Genomic DNA, 17,117 nt, shown 5'->3' with positions numbered 1-17,117 from the left:
TGCTGTTACAAACAATGCTGCAGTGAATAACCTGGTACATAATGCTCAGTTGAATAATTTAAAGTTTCAGTTCCTAGATATAGCAAGAATGGTTGCTTTAGAATAATAGCATGAAAGTAGGTAGTTGAAAGTAGATCATCTAATTTAAGTTCCTTATCCCTCCCCACCTTTGTTAAATTGTTATTTAAAATATGTGAATTTTTATTATGAAAACTCAATAGCAAATGGGTTAATCTAATAGTGGTTGGTAGCCTGTTTTTGATCCAGTTATTTGCTATCTCAACAAAGTGTAGTCTCACAGTATAGAAAGTAGAGAGTATACCTGCCCCTACCTCAGGGATATGCGATTGTTAACAGTAACACTAAGAAGGCTTTAGACTCCTTGGAGAAAAAACACTTCATAAATCAGATTGGTGGGTGTTTTCAGGGACTTGTTTGTTTTCTGAATGCTGGGTAGATCATAATAAGATTTATCTTCTTATAGAAAGAGGATTTTGTGTACTTGGTGACCTTTGTCAGTTTGATCATGGAAATGATCCCCTGGTTGTTGATGAAGTTGCTCTGCCAAGCATGATTCCTTTCCCTCCGCCTCCTCCTGGGCTTCCTCCTCCACCACCTCCTGGAATGTTAATGCCTCCGATGCCAGGCCCAGGCCCAGGCCCAGGTCCAGGTCCTGGCCCAGGCCCAGGCCCAGGTCCTGGACACAGTATGAGACTTCCTGTTCCTCAAGGACATGGCCAGCCTCCGCCTTCTGTTGTGCTTCCCATACCAAGTAAGTATATGTTGAATATTTCTTTAGTGGAGAATTATATTTAGAAGAATCCATCCCTTTTACCTAACTTGACACTGGATTTTAAGTTTTTGAAAAATAAATTATTAATAGAATTTGGAATATATTCCCATAATTAAGATATTTTTCTTTTTTTTCTATCCAGTGTTATATTGCATTATTTGTGGTACCTCCAAGTGTAAATTTTATCAATAGTGGCCTAATCTGTATTGACCTGGAGTCAGAATCTTGCTAACTGATAGCATCTTAAGAAAGCCAGTGTTTTGAAGAGGTCAGGAAAAAAAAAAAAGAATATGCCAGTAGTTCAGTGAAATTTCCGTCTTTAAAGAAAATCTCTGCAAGAATATTGAAATAGGGCTTCCCTGGTGGCGCAGTGGTTGGGAGTCCGCCTGCCGAGGCAGGGGACGTGGGTTCGTGCCCCAGTCTGGGAAGATCCCACATGCCGCGGAGCGGCTGGGCCTGTGAGCCATGGCCACTGGGCCTGCGCGTCTGGAGCCTGTGCTCTGCAGCGGGAGAGGCCCGCGTACCACAAAAAAAAAAAAAAAGAATATTGAAATAATCTTTAATACATTTTATTACGGAAATTTTCTTTTTTTTTCTCCCAGTTTTATTGATATATAATTGATGTACAGTACTGTATAAGTTTAAGGTATTCAGCATAATGATTTGACTTCTATACATCATGAAGTGATTATCACAATAAGTTTAGTGACCATCCATCATCTCTTATAGGTACAAAATTAAAGAAATAGAAAAAAAACTTATGTTTCTTATGGGGAGAACTTTTAGGATTTACTCTATTAACAACTTTCATATATAACATACAGCAGCATTAATTATATTTATCATGTTGTACATTACATCTCTAGTACTTATTTATCTTATAATTGGAAGTTTGTGTCTTTTGACTGCCTTCGTCCCATTCCTTTTCCCCTCTATGGAAATTTTTGAATATACACAGATGTAGAATAATAATATACCATGTACCATCATCCAACTTCAGTGGTTATCAATATTCAGCTGTTTCTGTCTCATTTATTCCTCCCCTCCCCCCACACAATTTTTTTGCTTTTTTTTTTTTTTTTTTTGCTGAAGTAAATTTCAGATGTCATAGCATTTCACCAGTATGTACTTCAGTATGAATCTCTTCAATGATAAGGACTTCAAAAAAAATGATCAATATGCTGTTACCACATCCACCAAAACTAAGAGTAAGAAATGTTTAAAAATGATCATTTAAAAAACTTAACTGGGGCTTCCCTGGTGGCGCAGTGGTTGAGAGTCTGCCTGCCGATGCAGGGGACACGGGTTCATGCCCCGGTCCGGGAGGATCCCACATGCCACAGAGCAGCTGGGCCCGTGAGCCATGGCCGCTGAGCCTGCGCGTCCAGAGCCTGTGCTCCGCAGCGGGAGAGGCCACAACAGTGAGAGGCCCGCATACCGCAAAAAAAAAAACAACAACTTAATAGTTGCTGGTTTAGCAGAAACAGAAATAAGACTAAATTTTTAAAATGTAACTGAAAAAATTCTGGGGCAGTCAGTTTACATGTGTACAAAGACATAAGAAAATATCTACCCAAAGACATTTAATGTTTTAAGAGTTGGCAAATTATTTTTAAAAATGGTTGCCATTCAGTTTATTTAAGTTGTACTTTTTCAATTTTCGGGGTTTTTTTAAATCTTAATTTTTAAAATTATTGCAAACGCACAAGAAGTTGCAAAAAGAGTTTAAGATGAATCCATGTACCCATCGCATAGCTTTCCTGCAGTAATATTCTTTATAGAACACATTTCATTAAAGTTGATAACGATTCGGAGACATTTAATGCATAGATTTGGTCAATAGCAATATGGTTATTTTAACAGTGTTTGTTAGTATTTAATATTGTCACATGAATGGTATAATTATGAAGCTCAAGGTGAGATTTTATTTCCCAGATTAAAAGCCATCTTTGATGTATAGGAATTCTCACAATAAACGATCTTAACGTCATTTTGGGAACATATCTGTTTAAAAGTTAAATCTAAGAATGTCATTTCCCCCCAACATTTTGCTATGAAAAATTTCAAGGAAAAAAATATCATCTAGGTTCTACAATTAACATTTTACTATATTTGTATTATCACATGTGATCTCTCCATTTTTAGTTTTGATGCATTTCACAGTACGTTGTAACATCAGTACACTTAAACATGTTTATCATTAACTTGAGAGTTCTGTAGAACTCTATCACGCCAGAAAGTTTGTTCAGGTCCCTTGGTAGCCATTTTCTACTCCTCCTCCAGATGCAACCAGTTCTGCCATTTTTCCACCCTAGATTAGTTTTGTCTGTTACAGAACTAAAATGTCATTTAAATTAATTATGTACCCAGTGCTTAAGCCTGCACATATCAAATTCCTTAATTCTGTTCTAAGCCAAAGTAGGTATTTTAAGTGTGAATATCCAAATTAATACTTGGTGTAGTGAGTATTTTTTTAGCTAGGAAACATTAATGCTCTACCTTTCACTTTTGGTTGTCTGTAGGACCACCTATAACACAGTCAAGCTTGATAAACAACCGTGACCAGCCTGGGACAAGTGCAGTGCCCAATCTTGCACCAGTGGGAGCAAGACTACCTCCTCCTTTACCCCAGAACCTCCTTTATACAGTGTCAGAACGTAAGTATACATTTGATTTAAAATTGCTAGGGTATAGAAAAGCCAAGTTTTCTCAGAACAGTCTTACACTTAAAAAAAAATACAATTAATTTCTATTTTTATGGACTGTGCTATATAAAAATTATATTTGTGTTTTCAGGGCAGTTTACTGTGTGGTTATGATATATAACTGTATTTTAATTTTGTGTGATAATGGGAGAGAAGGGCAAGGCCTTCTGTATTGGAGAAGTCTACTCTGCTGTAGAGTAGCAACATTTCTCCACTAAAGGAATTTTATTTTGAAGCTTCTGTTCAAAAATTGTTCCTCTGATTGAATTTCCAAAACATAAGGCTTATCTCCTAAGAGTATACAAAAAGTCCGATAAAATATACCTAATTATTTAACTTGTAATGCTGAAGTGAAGAGAGCATCATTTAAACTGTAATATTTAGTGGTTAGGCTGTTTTGTAACATTTATGTTTAACTGTAATAATATGTTTTTCTTGGATCCTAATTCTCTTTTATTTCTTAAGTGTTTTTTTTGTTGGTGTTGGTTTTAGTTGACTAAGGCTTAAAAAAATTTTTCTTCAAAACATAAAAATAAGGTAGTTGGTTGTTTAAAATGTCAGACTGTGAGATTTTCTTTACAGAGCTAGGTGACTTTATAGATAAATTCATCTTTTTTTGTAACTGTGTTTATCATAAACATTTCTTCATCTCTGTCATGACCTGGAGAGGCAACTTAGAAAAGTAATTAAGCCCAGGTTCAAATTCTGCTTCCATCACTTATGTCATTGTGACCTTAGGCAAGTTACCTAACCTCTTTGTATCCTAATTTCCTCTTTTGTAGAATAGAAATAATAATAACATTACTCACCTCGTTAAGGTTATTTGGGGGAAGAAATGGATTAATACCTATAAAGCATCTAGAATAGTATCTGGCACCTAGCAAGTTACACGTAAGGAATAGTTATTATAATTTTGTAGTTATCATTGTCTCCATAAATTTCAGCCTCTCTGAAATCAAACCTGTTATCTTCCCTTAAATCTCTACTACCTGCACAATGCCTGTCTTTCTTTGTTAATGGAAATAACACCCACCTTATCACCTAGAATTGAAACCCTGACATAACTGACTCATTGCTTTGCTTTTTTATATCTAGTTAATCGAAAAATTCTTCCTCTTTTTCTTTGAAGCATCCCTTTCTCTCTATTCCTGCTGTGGCTTCTGCCCTCATCCACGCTTGAATCACTTCACATTTCGGATTATTGCTACAACCTTCTTGACTCCATTACATTTCACCCCCATCTTCCCCCCATGTCACACCACATAATGCTGCTAAGCTAGTTTGCCTAAGAAAACCAGCCATGACAGTTCCTTATGAGACCTCTTCAGTGGCCATTATTTCCTCCTAAACCATAGGTGAACCCCTTTCTATGGCTTCTCTTTCTATAATCTATTCCTCACTTCTTGGTAGTCTGTTTTCACTATCCCCCCATTTGTATTTTCTGTGCTCAGGCCAGTTACAACCGTCTGTGCCCCTGTCATGACTCAACTTGGTTTTCCTGTCTTCATTCTTAGTAATGTACTCTCTCTCCTGTTTTTGCAAGACCCAGATCTTCTAAGTATATGGGGAACATTATTGCTCTGTTCTGAACTCCTACAGTACCAAAAAGCATTTATTACATAATGACATATAATTGTACGTAGGCCTACTATTTGATTTCTTTTCATTTATGTAAATCTTATGTTTAGCTGTTCTTCTTCAGAACAGAAACCACATCTGATAGTTAAGTAATTGTCCATACTGTTTCACTTTTAGTATCTCACCGTCTTCTAATTACTATAGTGTCTTGTTGCAGTGCTTATTTGTTTTACTGCTTTTCTCGTTTTTTTTAATTATGGGAAATTTCAGACATATCTAAAAATAAAGAAGGTAGTATAATAAACTGCCACATTCCCATCACCCAGCTTCAACATGTTTCATGTTGACCAATCTTGTTTCATCTATTCCCCCCTGAATCAGCTCTTAACATTACTTCCTTTTATTTATCTGAGAGTCTTTTGCAGATCACACATTTTCATACTGTTAAATTTAACATTGTGACTCACAATAAAAATTCCATTTTGTTTTTAATTTCTAAAAAATCTGGCAATTACCATTTATTTTAATATTGTTAAATTTAACATTGTGACTCACTCTATAGAAGTTCCTTTTTTTTCTTCCCCAGGATGAGATTTTTATTTTCTATTTCAGATAAGTTATGGGGAAATGTATATCAAATTTTGTGCCCCGAAGTCCAGCTTTTTTTTTTCTTTTTTAATTTTTATTGGAGTATAGTTGATTTACAGTGTTGTGTTAGTTCAGGTGTACAGCAAAGTGAATCAGTTATACATATACATATATCTACTCTCTTTTAGACTCTTTTCCCATATAGGCCATTACAGAGTATTGGGTAGAGTTCCCTGTGCTATACAGTAGGTCCTTATTAGTCATCTATTTTATATATCGTAGTGTGTATATGTCAATTCCAATCTCCCAATTCATCCCTCCCCACCCCTCACCCCTTTCCCCCCTGGTAACCACAGGTTTGTTTTCTACATCTGTGAGTCTGTTTCTGTTTTGTAAGTACGTTCATTTGTACCATTTTTTTAGATTCTACATATAAGTGATATATGATATTTGTCTTTTTCATCTGACTTCACTCAGTATGACAAAAATTCCATTTTGATTTTAATGAAAAAATATCTGGCAGTTACCATTTATTTCAATGACTTAGCCTAATATTCATTAATTCAGCAAATATTTATTGAGTGCCTACTATGTGCCAGGCATTGTGCTACACCCTAGGGAGCCAAGGTGAACAAAATGTCTGACTTCATGTTTGAAGATGATTTTTCTGTTATTTTTTAAAGCCAGACTATTTCTGGTATATCAGTAAAGTCCTTTTAGAACTGAAGTTTCAAGTTTCTGTTTTTCAGAGGCTGATAACATTTCTAAGAAAATTTTGGGGACCAATACAGTTAGCAGCTTCTTATTTTGCTGTGTTAAGGACTGCAACTGCATATGAAGACATCTAATATTTCAATTTTAAAAATACATTTTTATACCAAATAAATCAGAATAAATGACAGTCCTTTTAAATTTAGCTTTATGAAATATCACATTTTTTTCCCATTTTTGTTTCAGACCAATAAAGGGCAATAGCTTCCTATTGGCATTTGTGAATTAGTGCTTTAGAAGATAGTCTTATATGCTGTATCATTGTTTATAAAGAGACTTAGTTGGTGGGCAACTGAACATTTTGAAACTTATAGAATATTCAATATTGGGAAGTTTAAAACTCTATTATGCAAACTGCTTTCTTCCTTTCTTAAAAGTTAAAATGTGATTCCAAAATTTAGAGAGAAATTTGAAAACCTAGGAGATAGTTCCTGATAATCTAAACATAAAAAAATTTTTCTGGTGAGTGTAGTTTGTTATTTATAAATTTTTTGTATCTTTCTATTCAGTTGATTTTAAAACAGATTTTTTTTTAATTACCTTTGAGACAGATAAGTTGAGTTCTTCAAATTGTTCAGTTTCACTTTTTAAGGGCTATAGTTCATAATTTCAAGAAAATTAGAACTTGCTTCAGTTCAAATGAAGTAAAAAAGCTATATGTATGTTTGCAATGTAATAGAGAACCTAAGCTATCCTTAAAGTTTTACAAGTTGGGAAAGTTTAAGTTACAGATTTTTTTGGTCATTGAAACTATCGTTAAAATTCACAGCATGGGGCTTCCCTGGTGGCGCAGTGGTTGGGAATCTGCCTGCTAATGCAGGGGACATGGGTTCAAGCCCTGGTCTGGGAGGATCCCACATGCTGTGGAGCAACTAGGCCCGTGAGCCACAACTACCGGGCCTGCGCGTCTGGAGCCTGTGCTCCACAAGAGAGGCCGCGATAGTGAGAGGCCCGCACACCGCGATGAAGAGTGGCCCCCGCTTGCCACAACTAGAGAAAGCCCTCGCACAGAAACGAAGACCCAACACAGCCATAAATAATAAATAAATTAATTAATAAACTCCTACCCCCAACATAAAAAAAAAAAAATTCACAGCATAGAAAATGTGTGTAAGTGAAGAACAGCGTATCAAATGGTATTTAGTTGTGAAAATTATGTCAATAGGGACCCAAATAAACATAGAAAAATGAAATCTGGATTTTTGGAGGTAAGAATAGGAGTCTACTCAATGCTAGGTCTGGGAATATACGATGAATAAGAAATGATTTTTCTCCTAAGAAGCTAAAAATCTAATAGTGGGAAAGAAATATTTTAAAAATTACAAACCCACAAAAATCAATCACAGTGTATTTTGCTGTTAAAACTAAATGAACAGAGTGCCTCAGAAATACAGGTAACGAAGGAACTAATTCTGCCCAAAATAAAACCTTCATCTAGTCTATAATTATCACTCATTTTTGAAGAGGTCAATTGAATGTTAAAAGAAGAAAAAGAATTACCCCACTGGAAAACTGGGTAGCATACATCGGGCTCCTGGTAATGCTATTTAAAACTTAATGTCAGAAATGGTTATAATTTAGGAAAAGCTCTGAAATTTGTTTTTTTGTGGAGTTAAGATGTCCCAAATACTCTGAAAAGGACTTAAATAATGAAACGTAGTTGGAATTGTATGGAAAAACACCTATTAAAATCATATATTTCCTTTGAAGTACTTAAACATTTTACCCAAATTTGAAGTAACCAGTGTATAGTTTTGGGGTTTTGGGTTTTGTGGGTTCCCCCTGCCCCCTGCACAGGACAGGACCATTTTAAAGTATACTCCCTTTTCTGCCTTAAATTTGACCTGTTTATTCTGCTTCTTTGAAGAAGTAGTAGTAGAAATATTGTGTAACTGCTAATCTCGTTGTACTGGGTATGTGAAAGAGTGATAGTAAAATATAACATCCTAGATTTTAGACACCGATTCTTAGGTTGAAGGCAGTTGTCAGTCTTCAAGTGAATTTACATAAAATAATTTTATCTTTTGGAAAATACATTTCCTGTTATTAATTATGTCAAATTATGAAAACATTATATTCTTTTTTTTTTTTTTTTTTTTGCAATACGTGGGCCTCTCCCGTTGCGGAGCACAGGCTCCGGACGCGCCGGCCCAGTGGCCACGGCTCACGGGCCCAACCGCTCCACGGCATGCGGGATCCTCCTGGACCGGGGCACAAACCCATGTACCCTGCATCGGCAGGTGGACTCTCAACCACTGCGCCACCAGGGAAGCCCTAAAACATTATATTCTTAAACAGGAGATTCCTCATTTAATTCTTTGGAATATATAACATTTTTCTGTGCACAGTCATGGATTTTGATGTCTAGGAAAGTCATTCTCCAGTAGAGTCGTTGTATATTGTCTAGAGTTTCTCTCCCCTTGTGTGTTACTTGGATTTGTGTTGCATTAGTTGTCATATTGCCCATTTCAAATAATGTCTAATGAATATCAAATAAAGGTATTCATCCAAAGAAATACTTAATTGTCATTGGGATACTTTTAGTAAATAAACTTTCATCCCTTCTTTAAGTATTGAGTCCTAATATGTGCCAGGCACCGTTTAGGCCCTGACCTTTAGAAAGTGTGCCAGGGACCTTGTATTCTAATAGAGAAGACACATGATAAACATCGCCAATAATTGGAAGGTATAGCTTTTTTATTTTTTCTGATTGAGCTTTTAGTTTAAAACTCAGGGGGACTTCCCTGGTGGTGCAGTGGTTAAGAATCACCTGCAGTGCTGGGCACACGGGTTCGATTTCTGGGCCAGGAAGATCCCACATGGCACGGAGCAGCTCAGCCCGTGTGCCACAACTACTGAGCCCACGTGCCACAACTACTGAAACCTGCGCGCCTAGAGCCTGTGCTCCATAACAAGAGAAGCCACCACAATGAGAAGCCTGCGCACTACAACGAAGAGTAGCCCCCGCTCGCCGCAGCTAGAGAAAGCCCGCGAGCAACAACGAAGACCCAACACAGCCAAAAATAAATAAATTTATTTTTTAAAAAACAGGATTTTTTTTTCTTGTGAATACTCTTAAAGACAAAATCAGGAAAATTACAAAGAGTAGCTAAAATTTTAGTTTGAATAGACTGTCTTCAACTGACTAGGGTTAACATTAGGAATGTGAAAATGTTGCTGTCAGGCATGTAAGATATATGAATGACTCAAGATAGGAGTATGAACTTAGGATGTTTGCAGTTTGGAATTATTTAGTCACTCTACACTGATCAAAACTAAACTGAATGAATCTGGGAACTATATTCAATATCTTGTAATAACCTATAATGGAAAAGAATCTAAAAAGGAATATATATATACATACATATATATTTAACTGAATCACTTTGCTGTACATCTGAAATTAGCACAACATTGTAAATCAAATATATTTCAATAAAAATTTTTTAAAAACTAAATTGAATGAAGCTAAATTGTGACTGGCTTATCTTCACCATTATTGTAACCAATTTGATTTCTAAAAACTTTTTATTATGGAAATTTCAAATACAAGAGGAGAGCAAATAGTGTATTTAATTGTCATTACTCATTTAGTGGCTTCAACATACGGTTGAAGTATGTATCAACATACGGTTAATCTTTCTTTATCTATAACTCACTCCTGACTTGATTATTTTAGAACAAGTCTCAAACATAACATTTAATCTGTAAAATCTTCATTATATATCTAAAAGATAAGGGATAAACACATGCATACAATTACTATACTTTATCACAATCCCAAGATATTTATAACAGGTATTATTGTCAAATATCCAACCAGTGTTCATTATTCCCAGTTGTATCATAGATGTTCCTTTATAGCTGGTTCATTTGAAGTTGGATCCAAATAAGGTTACATATTACATTCAGTTAATATGTTTTTAAGTCTTTATTTTTTATTTTATTTTTTTTAAGTCTTTAAATCTATAACAATTTCTCCTACCTCTTTTTTTTCTCCTTGACGTTTATTTGTTGAAGGAACAGATCATTTGTCCTGAAGAATTTTTCCACAATCTGGACTTGGCACATTGCATCCCCTGGTGTTATTTAACACATTCCTCTATCCTCTGTATTTCCTGTAAATTAGAGGTTTAGATCTAGAGACTTAATTAGGGTCACATTTGCTTTCCCCCCCCCCCTTATTTTTGCATGAATATTTTATTGATGGGGTTTTGTACTTCCTACTGCAGTATATCATGATGTACATAATACCAAGTTGTCTCCTTTCTGTGTTACGAATATTGATCACTGTGTACAGGTGTTTTCATCCTGATGCATCCATTTAAAAAGTTGCACGTGGTTATTTGTGATCCCTGCCTAGATCTCTTGTTTCATTTGGGTTATAAAAGTGTGACACTATAATTCTGTTATTTCTTCTACATTTATTGGCTGGCATTCTACAAAGTAAAACTTGGGAGTTAACCATTTCTTTAACCTGAAATTCACTTTTTACAGGAAAGACAGGATAAATGCTTGTGTCCTTTCATTTATCACTTTTCAGAAAATGAGTTTGTTTCCTAATATCTTCCAAAGGGACCACTGTATTTTTTTTAAGTATCATGAACTCATGGATTTCTAACGTTTGGTATGTTTCACCCCATTATGGCCCTTTTTGATGTTCAAATTGTGTAGTTTTTGACCATGGGGAGCCTCTTCATGTTGGTTCTGCAGATTGCTTTGTTTTGTTTTTGACATGCTAATGTTTGGTAGCCATCTTGCTTTTGGAGGGACAGGGTATACTAAGGTGTACCAGGGTCATCTTAGAAGTTTTCTAACCAGTCCTAGAATCAGCCTTTTATCTGAGGAACTGTTTCTTTTTGAAATACTATTTAGAGACCTGAATAGATGTTGTTAAAGAAAATCAGGCCTTATTTGAATAAACAGCCATCTTTCTGAAGTGTCTGAATGCATGTTCTTTGTCACTCGTTTTAAAAAGACATTGTACAAAGTAGCCTTTTAGTTTCTAATTTACTTTGAGACAGTTATTAATTAAATACACATGGTACGTTGAGTGCTGTATCATAAGTTTAAACTAGTCATATGGACTGAGATTGTACTTCCCATTTTTCTCTTTAGCTCACTACTGCATTCTGCAAGGAATTCTCTGCAGTAGGTCATGCTTAAAACTATTTTCAGATCATTGAGGATACGTTAAATTGTTTTTGCAATGTAATGATCGATCCTTTTTTCATTTTTGAAAGGATTGGTGCTAAGCCCCCAGTTATGTGGTCTGCTTATACAGTATGATGTGTCACCTCCTCTGCTCCATATATAGGAAGAGAAGGGTAGTAAAGTTTAGCACATCTATTTCTTCTCTACATTTACTGTGAAATCAAGTGGTGCTTTGTAACTTGTCTTATTAAGGTGTATTAAAAGTCTTCTGGATTGTTCACTTTATAAGGACATTTCATCACGTGTAAAAAAAGTTCTAAATTCACTTTGTTTTGTGTCACATAGTGAATGTCTGTCTGACTTTAGATATAAAATATTGAGTAAATCTTAAAAATAGGTCTCATACGAGGTAGTCAGTGAAAAAGATACTATTAAATAACCAACCAAAGGGGGGTTTTGCTCCTTGATACCTTGTCTTTTTTAATCTTGTTCTACAAAATTCGGCTTCATTGTTTCTGACATTTTGCATCTATAAATATAGATTCTAAATGTGCTTTCTTTCCAAAATTGGTCCTTAATATCTGAAGTAATTTCGTGTGTACAGTGGCTAGTCTGTTCATCTGGGATTTTTTTCCTTTTTTTCTTTCTCTATGTTTGTTATCTACCTGCTCATAGGATAACAAATTTTCACTGTCTTGTTTAATTTTTTCTTTTGAATATTTCTTATTCTCTGAGGGTATGCTTGTGGTGGGTTTTTTTTTTTAAGTTCCTTTATTATTTTTCTTTTTTCTGCTCTCATATATGGGAGTATAGTTTGTGCATACCTGAAATTATATGAGTTTGGGGAGGAGTGTTTTTATTTTTTTTAAACGGGTATGACAGCTTTCATAACCACATGTCTCATTGGATACAAAACTCTACATGAATAATAGCTCAAGGTTCCATTGTCTAATAACTTGATATGGTTGATTGTTCAGTTTTGGGTAAATCAGCACATAATTATTCCATTTAAGATTATAAAAAATGGATGTTTTTCAGTCACACTATCTTACTCTTTGTACCTCAGTGCATCCTAACCAGTTGCATGTCTATTTCTTAAGTTAGAAAGAATCTTAATAACATCTTTCTTGAGTACAGTTCCCATTGGTATACTTTCTCTGTTCTTGGCTCAAGTCTCAGGAAGTAGATCATTGCTTACAAGAAGCTTGTGACTCTCAATCCCAGCTGCCCTCCTATTCTTTCCTCTGTAGGACAGCCCATGTACTCTCGTGAACATGGTGCTGCTGCATCTGAGCGACTTCAGTTGGGGACACCGCCTCCTCTGTTGGCAGCTCGTTTGGTGCCACCTCGAAACCTCATGGGATCCTCCATTGGGTACCATACCTCAGCCTCCAGCCCCACCCCTCTGGTCCCAGGTAAGCTTTGCTACAGATGGCCATCCACCTCTGATCTTTTCTACCATAAACTGGCCAACCTAAGAGGTGATCTGGTATCCTGATCTGTTCTCACAGATGCTCATTAAAACTCCTAGGTAGTTTTATTTTCTATTTCTCTGCTTCTTTGGTTTGTCCCTAGTGGCTCCTAGATGATTAGGTCTCCTGTGTGTCTGTCATCTCTGGTGTCCTTTGTATTTACTTTCTGTGCCTCTGTAACTAAGGTCATGCTAGTTCCTTGAACTAGTTTCTAATCCGAAGATAGGAAGAGAGTATCTACTTGAATGGTTTCTAATCAGTTACATGTTACAAGAAAACTAGGTTAATTTTTCTTTAAAACAAAACAAAAACATCTGGTTTCTTCCTGATCATGGATGAAAATGTCTTTTTCCCATCTGTCCCTTGTTGTATGGAATGGCTGTGTATAATGTGATTTCTTGAAAACTCTTCCCTCCTATTGACATGTACATTTTGAAGATCCGTGGAGTGCTTTGAGCGTGTCTCATGAGGTTTTTAACATTTCTCACTTTGCGTTTAGATCTCATGTTCATCATGATTAACTAAAGGACTTTCAAGTTTCTTAGGGTTCTGTGTATTCCCAGGAATTATCAGATCGAGGCTATTTGATTATGTAACTTCTTTAAAACTTTCTGCAGCCTTAGTGTAGATTTTTCTGTCAAGAGCACTAAGTGGTAACTGAAAACTTTTAAATCATAACTTGCTGATCTTATACTCTGAGTTATAGAACTAATTGGCTAGTAATAAAGATCTGAATGTACCTTATCTTGTAGCTGAAACCTAATACGAGCAACAAAGGAGTTTTTCCACTAAGAAAAAAAGATGCAAGGATTTATATTGGTAAATCACAACTGTGAGAATCAGCATCTTCACTCCATCTTAACCTTTCATTTTATGTAGGATGAAAAAGATATTTTGGAGATAAGCACATTCAGAATTTTTTTAAACGCTAACAAGATATTTATTTAGCATAAGAATTTTAAAAATTAAATTTTTAGGGACTTCCCTGACAGTCCAGTGGTTAAGACTCCGTGCTTCCACTGCAGGGGGCGTGAGTTCCATCACTGGTTGGGGAACTAGGATCCTGCATGCCACGCACAGTGTGGCCAAAAAAAAAAAATTAAATTTTTAGTTGTAGAGAAAACACAGAGAACATGATAAAAGTGGCACTGATGAAGCGGGTGGTAGTAAAATAATGATTACATTTATAAATATAAAATGTATCTTATTTAGCTGTTTGAAATAAAACATTTGAGATATGTTTTACATATGAAATTGGCTCTTTTCTCTCCAGTTTAAAGTGCACATAACCAGGCACTTCCCTGGTGGTCCAGTGGTTAAGACTCTGTGCTTCCAATGCAGGGGGCGTGGGTTTGATCCCTGGTTGGGGAACCAGGATCCCACATATTGTGCAGCGCGGCCAAAAAGAAAAGAAGAAAAGCAGATAACCAAATTAATAGATTGGTTTTTTCCCCCAATTAAAAGAATACCAAGAAATTAGGTGAGACGTGATAACAGAGGAAACTCAGCCTGTCATTTGTATATGGCGTTCACGTATGTGAAAATTTCTCTTAAAAATGTGCATTTAAGTTTGCATTAGGTGATTAATATAGAGGACAAAAATGGCTAGGTAAATGAATCCAGAAATATATCAGTAATTCAGAATGGATTTGCATGTCTTTGTTTTGTGACTGAACATTTTTGTTTCTTTGACTTCCAATATGTTTATCTATATACTATAATCCAAAGAGAGAAATATATATGGGTTGATATATTTGTTGAAGAAAATTCATTTTTGTGGTTATTTTATATAGGAAATTATTTAACTACTGTTATTTGTTACATGTTTTGTTGTTTTGTTTTCCCTCAGATACCTATGAACCAGATGGTTATAATCCAGAAGCTCCTAGTATTACCAGTTCTGGTAGATCTCAGTATAGGCAGTTTTTTTCAAGAACACAGACACAGCGCCCAAACCTGATTGGCCTAACCTCTGGAGATATGGATGCAAATCCAAGAGGTAAGAATGCATTTAACTTTTTCTCATGCTAAATGTCATTTGGGCATAGCATTTCTGACCTCACTAAGGTCTAAAAATACTTTCAACAGTCTCTCTTTGAAGGGTGCTGTGTAATGATCTCAAATGTTTTTGAATATCTCCAAATTTTACTTTAAAGCTATAAATAAAATAAAAATATTCTGCTTATATTTATTTTTAAATAAAAATAATACTAGTGTTAATTAATTGCTCTTTTTGTAGGACTTTAGGCTGTTTTAGGCACTATGCTAGGTGTTAGATACAGAAAGATGACATGATCCCTCGCCCTCAAAGAAATAATCATTTAATGGCCTACTTTGTGTTTTAAGAGCTGTGCTTCACACTAGTAACATTGAGAATTTTAAACACTATGATAAAATTATCCTTTGACCATTTTTATTATTTATGATTATAAGCATATGTTAGGACCCTTATAAAGCATAGCCACAAATCTTAAAAGATTAAATGCAAGCATTGCCTTTAATATGGGTTGATACCATCCTTTCACCTCTGCTCAAAAAAAAGTTTGGTTAAAGAGTTTGATGAGATTCCAGTTTCTTACTTATTATAGTTAGATTTCCAGTATTTAATTTCAATTTGAATGACTGGCCATGTGCCATCCTGAGGATATTTTCCTGATTTAATTATATGGTGGACATTTTCCTGTTCTTACCTTCTTTCTTATCCTGATTTTATTAACTCTTCTTTACTGCCAATAGTGACTTTATTGCCACTACCAGTTAACAGTTTTGTGTCAAGATTAAACCAAATCCTTTTTAATATATTATTATCTCTAATATTCCTTACCAACAACTTAAATGAGGTATTATTTTTATTCTCTTTTTTATAGATAGACACTGAGGCGAAGAGAGGTTAAAGAACTTGCTCATTATTAATTCTTTTCTGTTCTATTCTATTCTATACATCAGCGGTCTCCAGCCTTTTTGGCACCAGAGACAGTTTTCATGGAAGACAATTCTTCCACAGACGCACGGTGCAGCGGGTGGTGGTGGGGATAGTTCAGGTGGTAACGCGAGCGATGGGGAAGCTCGCTAGCCCGCCGCTCACCTCCTGCTGGGCGGACCGCTACTGGTCTTTGGCCCGGGGGTTGGGGACCCCTGCTATACATGACAGAACTAGCATTTGAACCCAGATTTATCTAATTCCAAAGAATATGCTCTTACCTTCTGTGCTGTAATGCATATATTGTTAGCAAATTACCTGAAATTAGTGGGAAGATCATATTTTCAGCCCCACAGTGATTATTCTTTGCTGCTGATTTTACTTTTGGTGGAGTTGCTAAAGTTATGGAGAATACTCAGAATATAACGTGCAGTTTGGGGTTGATATTTGCTTTTTTGTTCAACACACCTCTTTCCACTGACACGTAACCTATCGTAAGGTCAGCGTCTTACAGTATTTTAGTCTTAACTGTTGTGAATGGAATGTGTTAATTCATAACATTGGCTTTGAATTTTCCTTTCAATGTTTAGGTTTGAATAATTTTAAACCTACAAAAAAATCAAATGTGCAATAAACACCTGAATACTTTCACTTAGATTCACCAGTTGTTAACATTTTGTCAGCTTTGGCCATGAATGCTCACTTGTGTGCACTCTTCTCTCTGCCTTCCTCCCCTTCCTCCCCTCTCCCTTCACATTGTTTTCTTGAATCACTTGAAAGTCAATTTTGGAGATTGTGACACTTTAAGATCCTTTAGTTTACATCTGAGAATAAGACACAGTATTATATACACGCAATATCATTGCCACACATAAAAGAAAATCATAATTCCATAGTAATATCCTATCCATGTGAACTTCTCGTTGAATCCTATAAGGAGACAAATATTTCACTCCATTTGTGGCCTAATAAGTTTGATTACTTGCCGTAATTGTTAGAACTCTCCATCGTAAAGTAAATAATTTGTGGAGTGGTACTTTGGCATCAGATAAATATTTTATTCTCCAACAATACCCTTTCACTGATTTTTTTTCCTTCCATTTATGATCCTTGCCTGAATCAGTCATTACATCAGA

The 17,117-nt window shown here is 35.6% G+C and overlaps 1 protein-coding gene across 4 annotated transcripts in view; it reads left to right on the top strand.

Moving 5' to 3' along the window:
- Positions 1-17,117, top strand: part of LOC307051570 (RNA-binding protein 27) — a 65,049-nt gene that overhangs the window by 23,596 nt on the left and 24,336 nt on the right. For 2 of the 4 annotated variants that reach the window (XM_079701997.1, XM_079701995.1), the window contains exons 7-10: positions 485-772; positions 3,316-3,450; positions 12,840-13,004; positions 14,911-15,060. In XM_079701997.1, the coding sequence (XP_079558123.1) occupies positions 485-772; positions 3,316-3,450; positions 12,840-13,004; positions 14,911-15,060 (738 nt within the window). The remainder of the gene's footprint in view (positions 1-484; positions 773-3,315; positions 3,451-12,839; positions 13,005-14,910; positions 15,061-17,117) is intronic. The other 2 variants (XM_079701996.1, XM_079701998.1) reach the window with 2 other exon arrangements.

This window comes from Hyperoodon ampullatus, assembly GCF_949752795.1.
Source record: "Hyperoodon ampullatus genome assembly, chromosome: 4".
Classification (NCBI taxonomy): domain Eukaryota; kingdom Metazoa; phylum Chordata; class Mammalia; order Artiodactyla; family Ziphiidae; genus Hyperoodon; species Hyperoodon ampullatus.
The sequence above is the reverse complement of the archived record's forward strand: the minus strand, read 5'-3'. Positions and strand labels throughout refer to the sequence as shown.